Genomic DNA, 16,277 nt, shown 5'->3' on the forward strand with positions numbered 1-16,277 from the left:
CCAGGGGCTGGAGGAGGCCCAGGAGGCTCCTCCCCTAGAGCCCCCAGCGGCGGTGTGGCCCTGCCTACACCTTGATCTCGGATGCCTGGCCTCCAGAACTGTGAGACAACAAATTTCTGTTGTTTTAAACCATCCAGTCTGTGGTTCTTCGTGACAGCAGCCACAGGAAACTCATACAGTACCAAAAAAAAAAAAAAAAGTACAACGTATCATCGATCATTTTTTATATTGATCGCATTTTGAAACAACCATGTTTGGGGATGTGTATCGGGTTGAATAAAATATAAGATTCAAACGAACTCCACCTGTTTCTTTTTGCCCTTTATAACACGGCACTAGGAAATCTGACGTTACGTATGTGGGGAATTGCAGATGTTATATTTCGAGCAGACGGTGCTGCTCACGATTCTCCCTGCCTTCACCCCGCCCCCACCCAACCCCCACCAACGGCACCACTGATCACGTTAGGATGGCTCGGGAGGGAACCTCTGTGGTCAACTTTGCATATCCAGGATGTCCTTTCCAGATTTATCGCAAACATTCGCTGCAAGAATCCTCTGCTCCTTACTCACTTGCCTGACCCCTGTCTGCTTCCCGGGAGCCTGACCCCAGGCTGCGGCACATGGAGACCCCGCTGTCCATCAGGCCCCACAGGACCTAGGACACCTATCCTCACTTCTACGAGGGCCACACGTTGTCACCCTGTGACAACTCAAGTCAGCCTCTTCCCATGAAAAGTGGCAGAACTTTTACCAGCTTCATATGGGCACAGCCAACTTTTCTGTGGACGCTGGGTGCCACCAGCCTGCCCTTCAGGGGTATCTACTCTTCCTGGCCTGGCATCCTTGTCCCACAGACTCCTGCAGAGCCCGACCCTCGATTATAAATCTTTGTGTGATTTTTTTTAGGCCTGACTACAGGCTGTTACAAAGGCTTTCCCTCGCAGGCCTCGGGGAAAGCCGCCCTCCCCACACCAGGCTTGTGGCCTAGCCAGTGTGCTGTGGTCTCTGAGGGGAACTGCAGTCAGGGACTCTGGGCCCCTGGCCAGCCATGCTTCTCCCATATTTGCCTTCCCAGCCCCAGTGTCTCCATTCGTAGCTCTGTGTGTTTTTGGGGATCTGCCTGGGCCCCAAGGTCATTAGGTATCTGAAGACCTCTGCCAAGGTCTCCTTCTCATGGGAGGAAACCTTGAAGGCATTTCTCCCACTTTGGTTCAGCACCCAGTACTTTCCCACTCTGAGCTCTCCTCCCCCCCATTCTGTAGGTGTCAGGGCCCGTAAAACTGCCAGAGCCGTTTGTCCAGAGCTCTCTCCATAGTGAGACGACCCCCATGGCTGATCCACCTGCAAGGTGTTCCGTTCTGTGGGGAAACCGGAACAGGGGGCGTCAGGCTACACTGCCACAGTAATGATGAAAGGGCTTCACCATTACTTTCACTATGGCTTCTCGTCATTGCTTGACTTGGCCACTCCAGCACCTGACAGCTCAGTTCTCCCTCTCTCCAGCTCAGCCTTGACAGCTCCCACCCATCCCACCTTTGTGCATCTTGACCCTTGAGCCTCGTCAAACTGCTCAGAGTTACCTGCTTTCACAGTCATACCACACCTGGCTCTGCCCACCGACCTGGGGGCGCTCCCTCTGCCTGAAATAACCATGAAACAGCCACAAGAATGGGAGCTGCCCACCAGCCTGGCTGGGCTGTTGTGAGGGGCCTGGAGATGCACAGTGCACTGTGACTACCCCCAAAAAACTCACAGAGGGGAGTGAGTCACAGCCGAGGACAGAACATACTGGGCACTGGAACCAGGATACTGTCCCCAATCCCTACCATGTGCCCAGACAAGGTCCCTGCCTTGTGCTGCCTGCTATAAGGCACACAGAAAACAAAAAGCACAGTGATGGAAATAAGGCCCTCCTTATGAGCAATTACATTAAATGTAAATGGATTAAACTCTGCAGTCAAAAAAGCAGAGATCAACAGAGTGAATTAAAAAACATGACCTGACTCTCTGCTGTCTACAAGAAACTCACTTTAGCTGCAAAGACAAAAGTAGGTTGGAAATGAAAGAATGGAAAAGATATCCCAGGCCAACTGTAACCAAGAGAAAGTAGCTGTGGCTATCCTGATACGAGACAAAATGGGCTGTAAGTAAAAAAAGAGTACATAAGAGACTAAGAAGGACATTAGATAGTAATAAAAGGTTCCATACAGCAAAAAGATACAACAATTACGAACACCTACACATCTAATAACAGACCACTGACATATATGAAACATACAAAAAGGGAAAGAACTGAAGCAAGAAATAAAAAGCTTACAATAATAGTTGGGGACTTCAGTAGCCTGTTCTGAATAACAGACTGAACAACCAGACAGAAGATGAGTAAGCAAGTAGAAGACTTAACACAATAAAGCAACTAGATCCAGAGGCATGCACACACGACAGTCTTCAAGCAAGATCATGAGTAAGGCCACAAATGAAGTCTCAGTAGATTTTGAAAGGCAGATATTATACAAAGTATCTTCTCTGACCACAATGAGACAAAATTAGAAATTAGTAACAAAAGTAGTAACAAAAGGAAAACCAGAAAATTTACAAATCTGTGGAAATTCAAGAACACATTTTTTGATGTTTATTTATTTATTTCAAGAGACAGAGAGAGCATGAGAGCATGCATGCAAGTGGGGGAGGGGCAGAGAGAATCCCTAGCAGGCTCTGTGCTGTCAGCACACAACCCGACACAGGGCTCTATCTCACAAACCGTGAGATCACGACCTGAGCTGATGTAATCAACACATTCTTAATTGACCAATGGATCAAAGAAGAGATCACAAAGGAAATGTTAAAATACTCAGAAATGAATGAAAACAAGATATAACACACTAAAACTTATGGGATGCAGTAAAAGCAGTGCTGAGAGGGAAATTTATAGCTATATATGTATTAAAAAAGAAGAAAGATCTTGGGGCACCTGGGTAGTTCAGTTGGTTAAGCGTCCAACTCTTGATTTTGGCTCAGGTCATGATCTCACGGTTCCTGAGTTCAAGCCCTGAGTTGCTGATGGTGCAGAGCCTGCTTGGCATTCTCTCTCTCTCTCTCTCTCTCTCTCTCTTTCTCCCTCCCTCTCTGTCTGCCTCTCCCCACTTGCACAAGCATGTGCACACTCTCTCTCAAAATAGATAAACTTTAAATAATAATAAAAAGAAATATCTCAAATACACAACCTAATTTCACAACTTAAAGAACCAGAAAAAGAAAAACAAACTAATCCCAAAGCTAACAGAAGGAAGGAAATAATAAAAATTAGAGCAGAGATAAAGGAAATAGAGAACAGAAAAATAACAGAGTATCAACAAAACCATAAGCTGATTCTTTGAAAAGATCAATGAGACTGACCAACCTTTAACTAGACAGACTAAGGGAAAGAAAGAGAGAAGACTCAAGTTACTAAAATATGAAATGGAAGTGGGGGACATTACTACCCATTCTGAGAAATCAAAAGATTATTTTTAAAAAGTACATAAAAAAGTACATAAACACCTATATGCCAAGAACTTGGATGATCCAGACGAAATGGACAAATTATACAAATGCAAAACCAACCAAGACTAAATTACAAAGAAATACAAAATCTGAACAGACCCAGAACTGAACAGACCTCTAAAGAGATTGAATCAATAACCCAAAATCTCTTTACAAAGAAAAAAGCCCCAGACCTGATGGCTTCACTGGTGAATTCTACTGAACACTTAGAGAAGAACCCTTGTGCACTGTTGGTGGGAATGTAAAATGGTGCAGCTACTGTGGGAAACACTAGACAGGTTCCTCAAAACGATTAAACATATGGGGCGCCTGCGTGGCTCAGTCAGTTAACCATCCGACTCTCAATTCTCAGGTTCAGCTCAGGTCATGATCTCACGGTTTCATGAGCTCGAGACCCGCACCGGGCTCTGCACTGACAGGGTGGAGCCTGCTTGGGATTCTCTCTTTCTCCCTCTCTCTGTATGCCTCCCCCGCTCATGCTGTCTCTGTCTCAAACAAACAAAGAAACAAAAACCGATTAAGCACAGAATCACCATACGATCCAACAATTCCATTTCTGGGTATACACCCAAAAGAACCGAAAGCAGGGTCTGGAAGAGCTATTTGCACACCTGTGTTCATAGCAGGATTATTTCTAACAGCCGAAAGGTGGAAGCAAGAGCAATGTTACCTGGCCCCCCCAAAACATCCAGCACCCAGAAAATAGATACATTTGACACATGTGAATGATTACAGACAGACAGCTCATCTTAGATTTAGACCCCTGGAACTTGACGCAATTATCTGGATCTGTTCTGACCAGGAGTTAAGTCTTTCCATAACGGGGACACAAGCATCTGTGAAAGCAGTCTGAGGAACCCCCAGCTGTGAGCTCCGTTCTGTGATGACCACGTGCCATGGCATCTCGTGTCTAGAAGCTCCCCCCACCCCACCTGCTCAGCAGCAAGCCCACCCATGGCCCAGGGGCGTCTGACCCTTCATGCCTAACTAGTACCACTCGTGTTCTGACCCCAAGCATTGAAAGAAAAAAAACAGCCAATAGCATCTGGCAGGAATTTGGCACAGCAGGGCTTCTTCAAAAAGAACTAAAAGGGGGAACAAATGTGGAAAGGAAATGTGCTGAGGAAAGCAGCCTGTTTTGTGGGCAGGAGCTTGAGTCCCCTGAGGAGTGAAGAGGGGATGGAGGGGGGTGGGGTGGAGTTCACGTTCCAGGGAACTGTAATCGTTTTAATGAGCTCGTTACGCAAACAGAGCGGATAGAGTTACCCCAAGTGGGAGTTGTGAGAGGCACAAAGCCCCTGCATTTCATATTTCCTGAGCAGATGTCCGAAGCTGCAGCGGGATTTGGGGTTGACTTCATGGCTTTGAGTTTTTATGTGTTAGGAAAGGATGCCCAAAAAGTCTCACTCAGATGTTGATGTCAGATCTGAAAGCAAACCTACTGGGGGCAATCTGGACTTGCACGAGTGCCCTTGAGTCAGCCTGCAAACACAACGAAGAAAAGGAATCTGACCGTACCTGATGTTGAGACAATGCCAAATCCATGTTTCGGGGAAGAAGGTCCTTTTCCTCTTCTCTGCTCTATGAAATTCGAAGAAGAAATGATTAAGTTTCCATGGGCATAATGTAATTCTGCTACCTGGCAGGTTAACATCTACACAAGTAGAATGTTAACACGTTACTTCGTACCTGGAAAGGTTAACCTTCTACCCAGTTAGGGTGCAGTGTGTTAATTCTCTTGGCTGTCCATTAACATTCTACTTGATTAGGACGGAACGTGCTAACTCTTTTACCTGGCAGGGTTAACATTCTACTCGATTAGGACTAGTAGGAGTGAAGCATCAAAGGCTTGATAGAATCACCTTAAATCAACAGGCACTTCACATCCTGAGTTTAGAAGGGAAGAAGGGTCACAGGGACCATGCGTCACAGGGAAATACCCACGGAGACGTCTGCCAAGATAGACGAATGGACTGGTTTGTCGGAGCAAACAGCCAAAATCTCCATCAAGAGGGTGACTGGGTTAATCAAATGGTAGTACAATCGTGCAGTGGGATGTTACACGTCAGTCTAAAAGAGTGAGGTCAGTGCAGATATACTGATACGGATTGGTCTCTAAGGCTTATTGTTGACTTCAAAAAAGAAGGCACAGGGCCACCTGGGTGGCTCAGTCGCTTAAGTGCCCAGCTTCGGCTCAGGTCATGATCTCATGGTTTGTGGGTTCGAACCCCACGTCGGGCTCTGTGCTGATGGCTCGGAGCCTGGAGCTTGCTTGGGATTCTGTCTCCCCCTCTCTCTGCCCCTCCCCACTCACGTTCTATCTCTCCCTCTCTCTCAAAAATGAATAAACATTAAAAAAAAAAAAAGAAGGCACAGCACAGTACTATAGTATTCACTCATTGTTTAAAAAAAAAAAATCCTTGTATATGCATGGAAAATTTCTAGAAGGATCTCTAAGAAATTACTGGCCAAAAAGGGGAATGGAGGGTCTAGAGGTAGGAGAGAAACTTACATTAAATTATATAAACTCTCACACTGCTCGAAAAAAATTTAAATCACTGCATATGGTTAAGAAAAATATCTTGTCTTCAGAATACAGATGTACAGATGGGTTATCCAATTACAAAAAGATATGAACACTTGCTTTTGAAGGCATTTGTTATGCCTTTGTGCAGCGGGATTTACAACTGCCTTTGTGGTTTGGGGTTTCAGAAAATTACTTTCATATCCACTCGAGGCCAAGCTCTTGGGGGTCCTGCTACACGAGAGTGTCAGGACCCCCAAGGCACTATCTGGTGGGTGGAGGCCCAGAGGCCAGTGTTACACCTCCCTCACCAACCACATCCTAGAATACTGCCGTGTACCATATGGGGAGCCTGGTTTGCCCATGCTGTGATTTGGAGTTTGGAAACTAGGACCCTCCTGGGCCTGCCACACTCCTGCTAAGTGTGCGGCCCAGGCAGAAAGAACCCAGGAGAACAAGGTATCCAGGATCTCAGTCTAGGTAGAGAATGTGTGAAAGATGAGGAGGGCTTTTGGGGGCAGGCTTGCCAGGGCTGGAGGTCTTCTCGGCCACTTCTGGCTTAGAACAAGGGCTGAGGGGTGTGGGGCCCACCCTCAGGGTCTCCAGAGAGACAAGATGCTGAGCCACTACCGACCACACTGATGCCAGCCCCAGCCCTTTGGTTCTGTGCCCTTCTTGGAGTGGGTGGGAGAGAGTAGAGCTAAGGCCTGCCTCCCTAGTCCCAGCCCCTAAATCCAGACAGAATGGGAGCCAAGGTCTCCAGAACACTTCCCCTTCCCCAGCTGGCTGGTTGAGACCTGGGCTTGAGGAGGTAGTAAGAGAGGCATCAGACAAAGGGGGTGGGAGAGAAAAGAGGGGAGACAGGAAAGGATAGGAGAGAGGAGAAAACAACACCTCCTGTGAAACTAAAGTTTCCATGACTCCAGGGACAAAACCACAAATGCAGGGGAGAAATGGGAACTCTTCTCTGTCTCAGTCATTGATAAGTTAGCAAACAAACAAGAAGTGAGCAAGAGTATGGAGAATGTAGGCATCACCATCGATAGGCCTGACCTAAAGTATCCATAGAGAGCCCTGTACAGAATTGATGGGGGCTTAGATCTTCTTTTCAAGAAGACATGCACATTTACAAAAGTTGGCCACATAAAAAGTCTTCAAAGTAAGAACAGGACAACAGATAACACACAGACCATGTTCACTGGCCACAATGCATGTTTGCTACAAATTTATGAAAAACATTAAAAAATATTAATTAAAAAATATCAGTTGAAATTTTAAAAAGTGTCCACTTCTGCACAAGTCACAGCTCAAAAAGTTAGAACCTATTTGGAAAGAAGCAATAATGGAAACACTTCACAACACAACTCAGGTGCTGCCAAAGCAGCACTCTTAGGGAAATTCATGCCTTTCAAAAGGCTTAAATGTGCAGAGTTCAAATAAGAGACTGAGAAGTATTACTTGGTGTCCAACTTGAAAAGGCAGAGAATTGAAGGTGAAAAGGGAGGAGAGAGGAAAAGAACGAAGAAGAGAGAGATACTAGAAGGAAGTTTCTAAGCAAAGTCCCTGGGAGAGGGAGGACCAAGCCCCAGCTTCCCTCCCCACCCCAACCCTTCTGTTCCAGGCAGTTCTGCTCCTGAGGTGCCTTCCTTTCTCTGCACCCCCAATCCCGTGCACTCGGGTGTGGTCAGGAACTGGGGAGGCGGGCTGGCATGCTTGGTTCCCGGGGTCACTACTAGGTCAGTAGTGACTTTATCCACCAGGGGACACTGGGACATTTTTGGCTGTAACAACTGGGAGAAAGGGGTGCTATTGGCAACAGGTGGGTGGAGGCCAGAGATGTTGCTCAACACCCAGCCGTGCATGCACAGCCCCACCACAGAGAGTGATCCAGCCCCCAAAGACCACAGTATGAGGCAAGACAGCCCTACTCGACGTGGCAATTACCTGGGGGGTTGTCTGGAGGACCCTGCTGCCGCCAGGCTCCCCGTGTGGGGCTGGAAGGCAGGGACAGCCTCATCGGTGTACAGGCCGCCATCTTGTCGGTGGTTCAGGCTCACCAGGTCGGTCATCACCACCAGTCCCGTTTCCTAGGCAACAGACAGTGCCGTGGATGGGATGGCCCCAGCAGTTCCATCACTGTGGGGTTACCAGCCCAACATCCTCTGCTCTGGGCTTGGTGACACAGGCTGAGGAGATCATGGGGCCCAGTGACCACGTAAGATAGAGCAGAGGGGAGGCCAGCATATCTGTGGCTCAGTCACAAAAAGCCACAAGTATGACTCCACGGATATGAAACATCCGGAACAGGTAAATCCATAGGGACAGAAAGTAGATTAGCAGTTGCCAGGGGTTGGGGGAGGGGGCACAGGGAGCCACTACTCATGGGGATGCGGTTTCCTTTGGAAGGGATGAAAGCATTCTAGAATTAAGACACAGGTGCTGGTGGCACAACACCGTGAATGCCCTAAATACCGCTGAATTGTGCATTTTAGAATGGTTCATTTTCCGTTTGTTCTGTTCATTGTGAATTTCACAATTAAAAAAAAAAAATCAGGGGCGCCTGGGTGGCTCAGTCGGTTAAGCGGCCGACTTTAGCTCAGGTCACGATCTCACGGTCTGTGAGTTCGAGCCCTGCGTCGGGCTCTGGGCTGATGGCTCAGAGCCTGGAGCCTGCTTCCGATTCCGTGTCTCCCTCTCTCTCTGCCCCTCCCCCGTTCATGCTCTGTCTCTCTCTGTCTCAAAAATAAATAAAAAACGTTAAAAAAAAAAAATCAGTTGGCACCGTGCCTGATCTAGACCAGAGACAGACGGAGATCTGCAATTGTTACTGTTATGATCTCGACCACTGCGCTAAATACAGGGGGCAACTAGACTGCAGGAAAGCCCCACCCCAGACTGACCAGCTCTGCTTTGGGAATAAGGAGTATAAAGTCAGTGACTCAGACTCAGAAGCACCCCCCCGCCCCGCCCCTTAATTCCAAGAGCGGCCAGGGCCCAGCAGTTCAAACTGCCAGGCGTTCAACAAATGTGTAATTGAAACATCGTTTGTTCCAGTACAGACATAGATGTGCAGACAAATATATAGACAGATGTAGGCGTGTACTATTTTTTAGCTAATAGAGCAACGTGCTAATTGCGGGATCTACAGGCGGTGAGTATATAGGCATTTGTTCCTTTGTTCAACTTTTCTGTAGGTCTGAAAATTTCCCATAAAAAAAAAAAACAAGAGGAAAAGGATGCGTTTTTAATGATTTTTATAATGGGGGGGGGGAGAGCAGCCACAGATGGGCCGTGCATTCGAGTGGAGACCGCCAGCATGCTCATGGGGGCTGGCGGTATGATCTAGAATGATGCTTGTGTCTCCTGCACCCCCGGTAGCCCCCGGCATCCGCAGCCCGGAAGGAGGGGGACGACGTGAGCTCCTTGAGAGCATGGCCGCCTGCTCCCAGCGTGATGGTTTTCCTCCCAGCAAAGCACCCTTACTACCTCTGCTCCATACCAAGTCCCAGTTATTGGTTGACACCCATAGCATTCTGCTCTGGTTGGCCTTGCAAATCAGGAGGGTCCGCTTATGAGCTTCCACTGGGGAGAATCAAACTAGTTCTGCCCCAATAAAAGTTTGGAAACCTCCACCCTGACCATCTCCGTATCTCGGAGTTCATTTGTTTCCAAGCGAGAGGAGCCTGGAAGGGGCGGTGGGTCTAAGACCATCTGTGCTTACGGCGAAGGCAGACCCGGAGTCCTTGGTGACGCCCCAGGGCCACGGGAAGATGGACGAACGCCTGCGTCGGGCTGCCAGTCCAGCCCACCAGAAGGACCCATCCTCCCGGGACACCCCGAAGGCATCAGAAACATCATACTCTTCCAATTCCCGGAAAACCTACAGGCAAAGGAGAACAGAGAGCAGTCAGCCGGAGGTTTCCTTTCAACCCAAACTGGCTCTCGGGGGTCTGGCTGCTCCTTCCGTGAATACCACTTCGAGACAATCTCAGGAGATGGGCGTTGGTGGCATTAGCCCATTCTAAAGATGGGCAGACTGGGGCTGGAAAGGTAGGACCTGTGGACAACGTTCTATTGCAAGAGTCTGATGAATTCGACTCTACGATCTTTCACTACAGCAATAAAGATTGGGTTCGATGGTGAGAGAAAGAATCTGGTTCACATGGGGGCTCTTCACTGACTGGAAAGGGAGAGACCCTCGTGGGGGTGCTGGAGCCTGGCACCAGAGGGCCCCACTCACCTGGGCCGGAGTCAGCTGAAACCCAGACCTGAGCAGGTAGACGCTCTTATCCACCGCAGTGACACACACACAGCTGCCCCTTGCAGCCCTGACCCGCAGGTCAACAACCTCCCCAGGCTGGGTCTCATTTGCTGAGTACGTCACTGAAACCTGGATCCGAACACAGCAGAGAGACCAGGAGCTTGGCCAGACTCTCCTGACTCACCCACCCACCCTCTCCGCCTGCCAAGGAGAACCGGTCTTGGCCAGCTCCCTTGGGACCCTGGCCTTGCTGCCCAGGTGAGGACAAGGGCGGGAGGCAGAATGAAAGGAACAAGGCTGGTACAACTGGAACATTCTGCGCAGAGGAGGGGAGGGGAGAGATGGGGAGACAGGCACGGGCTGAGGGCATGCAGCAGCCAGCTTCAAAGGATGCAGGGAGAGGCGGCAGAAGGCTGAGCCCACTGCGGGGGACATGAGCGGTGTCCCTTAGATCTGGAACGCAGTGGGGACAGCTGACTGCTTTCCCTGCGTGCGATCGGTGGTGACTTCTGGAGGTGGTCCAGTAAAGATGCAACCTTGGCTGCAATCATTCCTGAAGGGTCCTGCCCGGGATACCATTTGGGAGCCCGAGCGGCAGCTGCGCACGGCCCGGCGCGGACACCCTGGAGCCCCCAGCTTTCGGTGGCGCTTGCCTGTCCCCACTCCCCTGATTGGCCCCCCACGTTCTACCTGGTTCTCAAAGAAGCTCTCCACAGCAAACTGGAGGCTGTCGGCGACGCCTTCTCCGTTCTCCCTGACGTAGAAGACCAGCAGGCGGCCAAGGGGGGCCATGCTGGGGGTCACGGCCAGCCGGAGAGAAGTCACACACACGTTGACCTCAGCTGCTGGGGCTGGAGGGGGCTCTAAGACAAGGCAAAGGTGGGGAGAGGCGTGAGGACCCAGCACCCCACGACGGGGCCACCAATGCCCCAGGTTGCCCTGGGGATGACCTGGGGGTGCAGCGTGGAGGTGCTGGCCCAGGGCAAGGGCTCCGTGGACACTTGCACCACCTAGAAGGGAAGGGAAGGCCCAAAAGGATGTGGGTGTGTGATTCCCAGAGCACCATTCAGGCCAGCAGTTCTCAACTAGGACCGTGCTGCCCCCCAGGGGGCAGTTTTGGCTGTCCCGACTTGGGAGTGCCGCAGGCATCTAGCGGGGTGGGGCCTTAGCGGGGTGGGGCGCCGGGGATGCTGCTCAGCCCCCTGCAGTGCACAGGACAGCGCCACCAATGGGAGAATGATCTGGCCCCAAACATCAGTAGTGCCGAGGGTGAGAAACTCTGCCTTCTCATGAGAGAGACCTTGTCTTCCTGTGTATGTATCTATGCACCTATATCTCTGTCTATGAACTATGAATTAATCTATGAATCTGAGTGTAAATCTAAGTATTTAGGGATCTATCTGTGGATCTATCTATCCATAAATCCATCTATCTATCTATCTATCTATTGATCTATCATCTATCTCTATTATCTACCTATCTTCCTATCTAATCTATCATATCTATCTATCTATCTTCCTATCTATCTATCTGATTCTCACCTACAGATGACTTCCCCTCAGGGACACTGCCAATGTCTGGAGACTTCTTAGGCATCGTACTGCCTGTGGATAGGTTGCTACTGGCGCCGAACGGGTGGAGGCCGGGGATACGGCTCCATACCCCACTGCACACAGGACGGCCCCACCACAAATCGTCTGTCTTCAAGTGCCCCCAAGGCCCGGTTTGGGGATCCTGCTTCAGGCAGAAGGGCTGTGAAGGGGATGGGGCTGGGGAAGACCCAGGGGAGGTGACGGACATTGTAGTGAGCACACAGAGTCAAGGAGAGGAGGAGGGCTCCTAGTTGTGGTGGGGGGCGGGGGGGGGTGACCTGGGCAGAGTCAGAGCGGCCACCGGCAGATGGCAACACAGTCCAGTGCGGGCCGGCGCAGGGGTCTAGCCTGTGGCTCGCCTCCCCCAGTCCCCTGCAGACAGGCGGTGAGGACACCCTCGAGAGGACGTCTCCACTCCCCCTGCGGCTGACCCCTGCCCATCCTCCTGGCCCGAGCCCCATCTCGCCTGGGACACACGCCTTCCTCCCTGAAGCAGGCACCTCTCCAGGCTGCGTCCTGCTCCCCCTTCCCGTCTGTCCCACCCCAGTGTCAGTGGGAACAGGGAACCCCAGCCTAATGGCCTGGCTCACCCGTCTCAAGAAGGTGCATTAAGCGAATCGGTTTCTCCGGGGCCGCCCGCCGGCTTCTCCGCTGGGTGAGGTGGGCGGGCTGCCGGCCCGAGAGCACGATGTTGCCCCGCGCGGCCACCTCGTAGTACAGGGTGAAGCTGCAAGGGCACGTGGACTTCACCGGGAAAAGCGCTTCCTCTCCGACCTGTGGGAGACACGCAGCACGGGGGGCCCTGCCTGGCACCCACGGCCCGGCACCCACGCCAGGCAGATGGCCGCTCTGGGGCCACAGGGAGGCTGGGATGGCTGCGGCAGGAGTGTTGGCCTCCCGGCAGAGAGCCGGGCATCCTGGCGCCGGCCGCGGCGGGGCAACTGTGCTAACAGCGTGGAGACTCTCGACGAGCTGACGGTGCAGGAACATGGCCCATGAGAGGTGTGGCCTTTGCCCCCCAGCTCCTGAGAGGCGATCTCCAAACCTCTGAACTGTCCTGCCTGCCTGTCTCTGTTTACCTGAGGCCTCAGGCCACACCAGATACTGACAAGATGATTCGTGGGGGGCCGGGGGAGGGGTACAGGTCACACTCTGTCACTTTGACCTCTGGAGGGGCTGGGACTGAGGTCAGCTATGCAGGTGGTCGGCCAGGTCTGGGTGACTGACCCCCGGTAAAAACCCCAGACGCTCAGCATTCCTGGTCATACGCCTGGTAAGGGTCTAGCGTCCAGGACGTATAAAGAACTCTCACAACTCAGCAATGTACAGATGACTTTCTAAAACTTAAAAACAGCAGGGGAAGCCGGATGAAGGATATACAGGATCTCTCTGCACCGTCTGAGCAACGCTTCTGTAAATCTAAAATTATTCCAAAATTTGAAATTAGGAGCACCGGGGTGGCTCAGTCGGTTAAGCGCTCAACGCATCTGCAGTGTGGGTTATGATCTCAGGGTTCGTGCGTTCAAGCCCTGTGTTGGGCCCTGCGCTGACAGCATGGAGCCTGCTTGGGGTCCTCTCTCTCTCCCTCTCTCTCTGCCCCTTCCCCACTTGCACTCCCTCTCTCTCTCCCTCTCAAAATAAAGAAACTTTAAAATAAAATAAAATAAAATAAAATAAAATAAAATAAAATAAAATAAGATAAAATAAAAAGTATGAGGGGCGCTTGGGTGGCTCAGTCGGTTAATGGTCCAACTTTAGCTCAGGTCATGATCTCGAAGTTTGTGAGTTGGAACCCCGCACCAGGCTCTGTACTGACAGCCCAGGGCCTGGAGCCTCCTCTGGATTCTGTGTCACCCTCTCTCTCTGCCCTTCCCCCGCTCCTGCACGCTCTCTCTCTCTCATATGGACACAGAAGAGCCAAACGCAACATGGGTGGCCATGGATCCCGAATGAAATGCGCACATGCCCACGCGTGCACACGCGCTCACATATACACGTGCATGCACACAGCCGCACATTACTTGCACACGTGTGCACAAGACTGTGGGCGTTCACGCGCAAGATAGAAGAAGTCACATCCTGGGGACATCTTTGAAAATCTGAACACTGCCCGTGTTGAGTTAATGTAATTTTCTTAGATGTGACAATAGCTTTGAGGTCATGTTGAAGAATGTCCTGATTTTTAGGACGTATTATGCTCAAATATTTTAAGAGTGAAGCATCAGGATGTCTGTAACTCATTTTCAAATGCTGTAGCCAAAACAAAAGGGCTAAAGAAATAGGTGAGTTGATGGGGTGCCTGGGTGGCTCAGTCAGTTAAGCATCCGACTTCAGCTCAGGTCATGATCTCACAGTTTGTGAGTTCAAGCCCCACGCCAGGCTCTGCATGGACAGCTCAGAACCTGGAGCCCGCTTCATATTCTGTGTCTCCCTTTCTCTCTGCCCCTCCCCTGTGTGCTCTGTCTCTCTCTCTCTTTCAAAAACAAACATTAAAAAAATTGTTTTAATTAAAAAAAATAGATGGATAGATGGGTGGACAGGTGCCTTGGACAGGTGCGTGGATGGGTGAGTGGGTGGATGGATGGGCAGAGGGCTGCATAGGTGGACAAGTGGGCAGGTAAGTAGGACAGATGGACAGAAGCAAAATGTGAATTCATAAATCTAGGTGAAAGGCATAGGATTATACTTTTTTTTTATGATTTCTAAGTTTGTAAATAGTCACCTTATAAAAAGGCACTGAAACAAAAGTCCCCTTCTGTTTCAGATGTTAGGGGGCAGAAAACGCATAACCTTCCTCTTCTCATGCACTAACCCCACGGCAACCCTAAAAGATAGGGGTGTCAAACCCATTTACAGAGCAGCAATCCCCCCTCCCCCGCCCTGCCTGGGCCTTCAAGCTGGAGGAAGGGGAAAGGGCCCTGACACAGAGCCCAGACTGGACCAAGCACGGCCACTCTTGCCTCAATGCCCTGAGGTTGCGCCCAGGGCCCCGGCGATGACAGTCGCGGGGGGGGGGGGGGGGGGGGGGGGGGGGCTGGAGCCAGCTGACCCGACTCTGGCAGGATGGAGATGTCCCTCCAAGAGGAAAGTCTGAGTGGCTCAGCCAGGTCCTTGCCTAATGGGAACAGACGATCTCATCTGACTCTCTTATTCTCAAAACTCCCACAGTGGGCCACGAGGCCCCCAGAATGGGCCGCTCTGACACCAGGATTCCTCTAAGCTGCATCCCAGGCACCGCCCCCTGGTGGCCTTGGGCCTGAGCAGCGGCTGGTTTACGGGCCAGTAAGGCCTGGGAGCAATGCTGGGGAGCAGCTCACTCTGCAGCAGCCAGGCTCTGCCTGGGGCCTCTTGGTTAACGGAGTTAACAGGGTGCTTTACACTGTACACAAATGTGTATCTTATTTAATAGATGAGGGATAAGCAAACTACAGTTCATCCAAAGTGAAAGAAGCTGATGTAAAAAGACTACACGCTGTATGGGGTGCCTGGATGGCTCGGTGGATGGGGCACCCGACTTTGGCTCAGGTCCTGATTTCACGGGCTCATGGCTTTGAGCCCTACATCCGGCTCTGTGCTGACAGCTCAGAGCCTGGAGCCTGCTTCCGATGCTGTGTCTCCCTCTCTCTCTCTCTGCCCCCTGCCCCCACCCCTGCTCACGCTCTGTCTCTCTCTCCTTCAAACAGAAATAAACACTAAAAAAAGAAGGCCACACGTTGTACGATTCCAGCTACCACAGTCTCCCCTGCAGTTACCGCTGTCAACAGCCTTCTGGAAATGGGTGATCCTCCTTTTTTATTTTTTTAATGTTTATTATTTATTTTTGAGAGAGATAGAGAGAGACAGAGTGTAAGCAGGAGAGGGGCAGAGAGAAAGGGAGACACAGAATCCGAAGCAGGCTTCAGGCTCTGAGCTGTCAGCGCAGAGCCCGACGCGGGGCTCGAACCCACGAAACGTGAGATCATGACCTGAGCCGACGTCAGATGCTTAACCGACTGAGCCACCCAGGCGCCCCAGGTGATCCTCCTGATGTATCATCAGAAGGTCAGGTGCAGCCTAATGCTTTGTCACAACGCCTGCATCACTCACCTTGATGTGGGAAACAAAGGCAGACTGAGGGCAAGTCACAAATTAATAACCTCCCCCCCCCCCCACACACACACATAGGTGACATTCCTCAGGCACTCCTGGCCGCCCAAGAACAAAGGAAAGGGAAAAACCCGTGGTTAACTGATAAGAGATCACAGTCATGCGGGCCCTGAGTCTCCATCAGTTTACAACTGTCTTAATAATTTACAAGGGGAAAAAGCAATTCTATCAATCGCCAGACTTCCAGGAACCTGTAGATTCCATTTCCT

General features: G+C 50.9%; 1 protein-coding gene across 1 annotated transcript in view; it reads right to left on the minus strand.

Annotated features, from left to right (window-relative positions):
• CPAMD8 (C3 and PZP like alpha-2-macroglobulin domain containing 8) overlaps positions 1-16,277 on the minus strand; it is an 81,863-nt gene that overhangs the window by 40,232 nt on the left and 25,354 nt on the right. Inside the window, exons 14-19 of the mRNA XM_049640170.1 lie at positions 12,513-12,696; positions 11,021-11,193; positions 10,310-10,459; positions 9,791-9,949; positions 8,014-8,156; positions 5,064-5,126 (exon numbers count right to left, since the gene is read on the minus strand). Coding sequence (XP_049496127.1) covers positions 5,064-5,126; positions 8,014-8,156; positions 9,791-9,949; positions 10,310-10,459; positions 11,021-11,193; positions 12,513-12,696 — 872 coding nt within the window. The remainder of the gene's footprint in view (positions 1-5,063; positions 5,127-8,013; positions 8,157-9,790; positions 9,950-10,309; positions 10,460-11,020; positions 11,194-12,512; positions 12,697-16,277) is intronic.

Source organism: Panthera uncia, chromosome A2, assembly GCF_023721935.1.
Source record: "Panthera uncia isolate 11264 chromosome A2, Puncia_PCG_1.0, whole genome shotgun sequence".
Classification (NCBI taxonomy): Eukaryota; Metazoa; Chordata; class Mammalia; order Carnivora; family Felidae; genus Panthera; species Panthera uncia.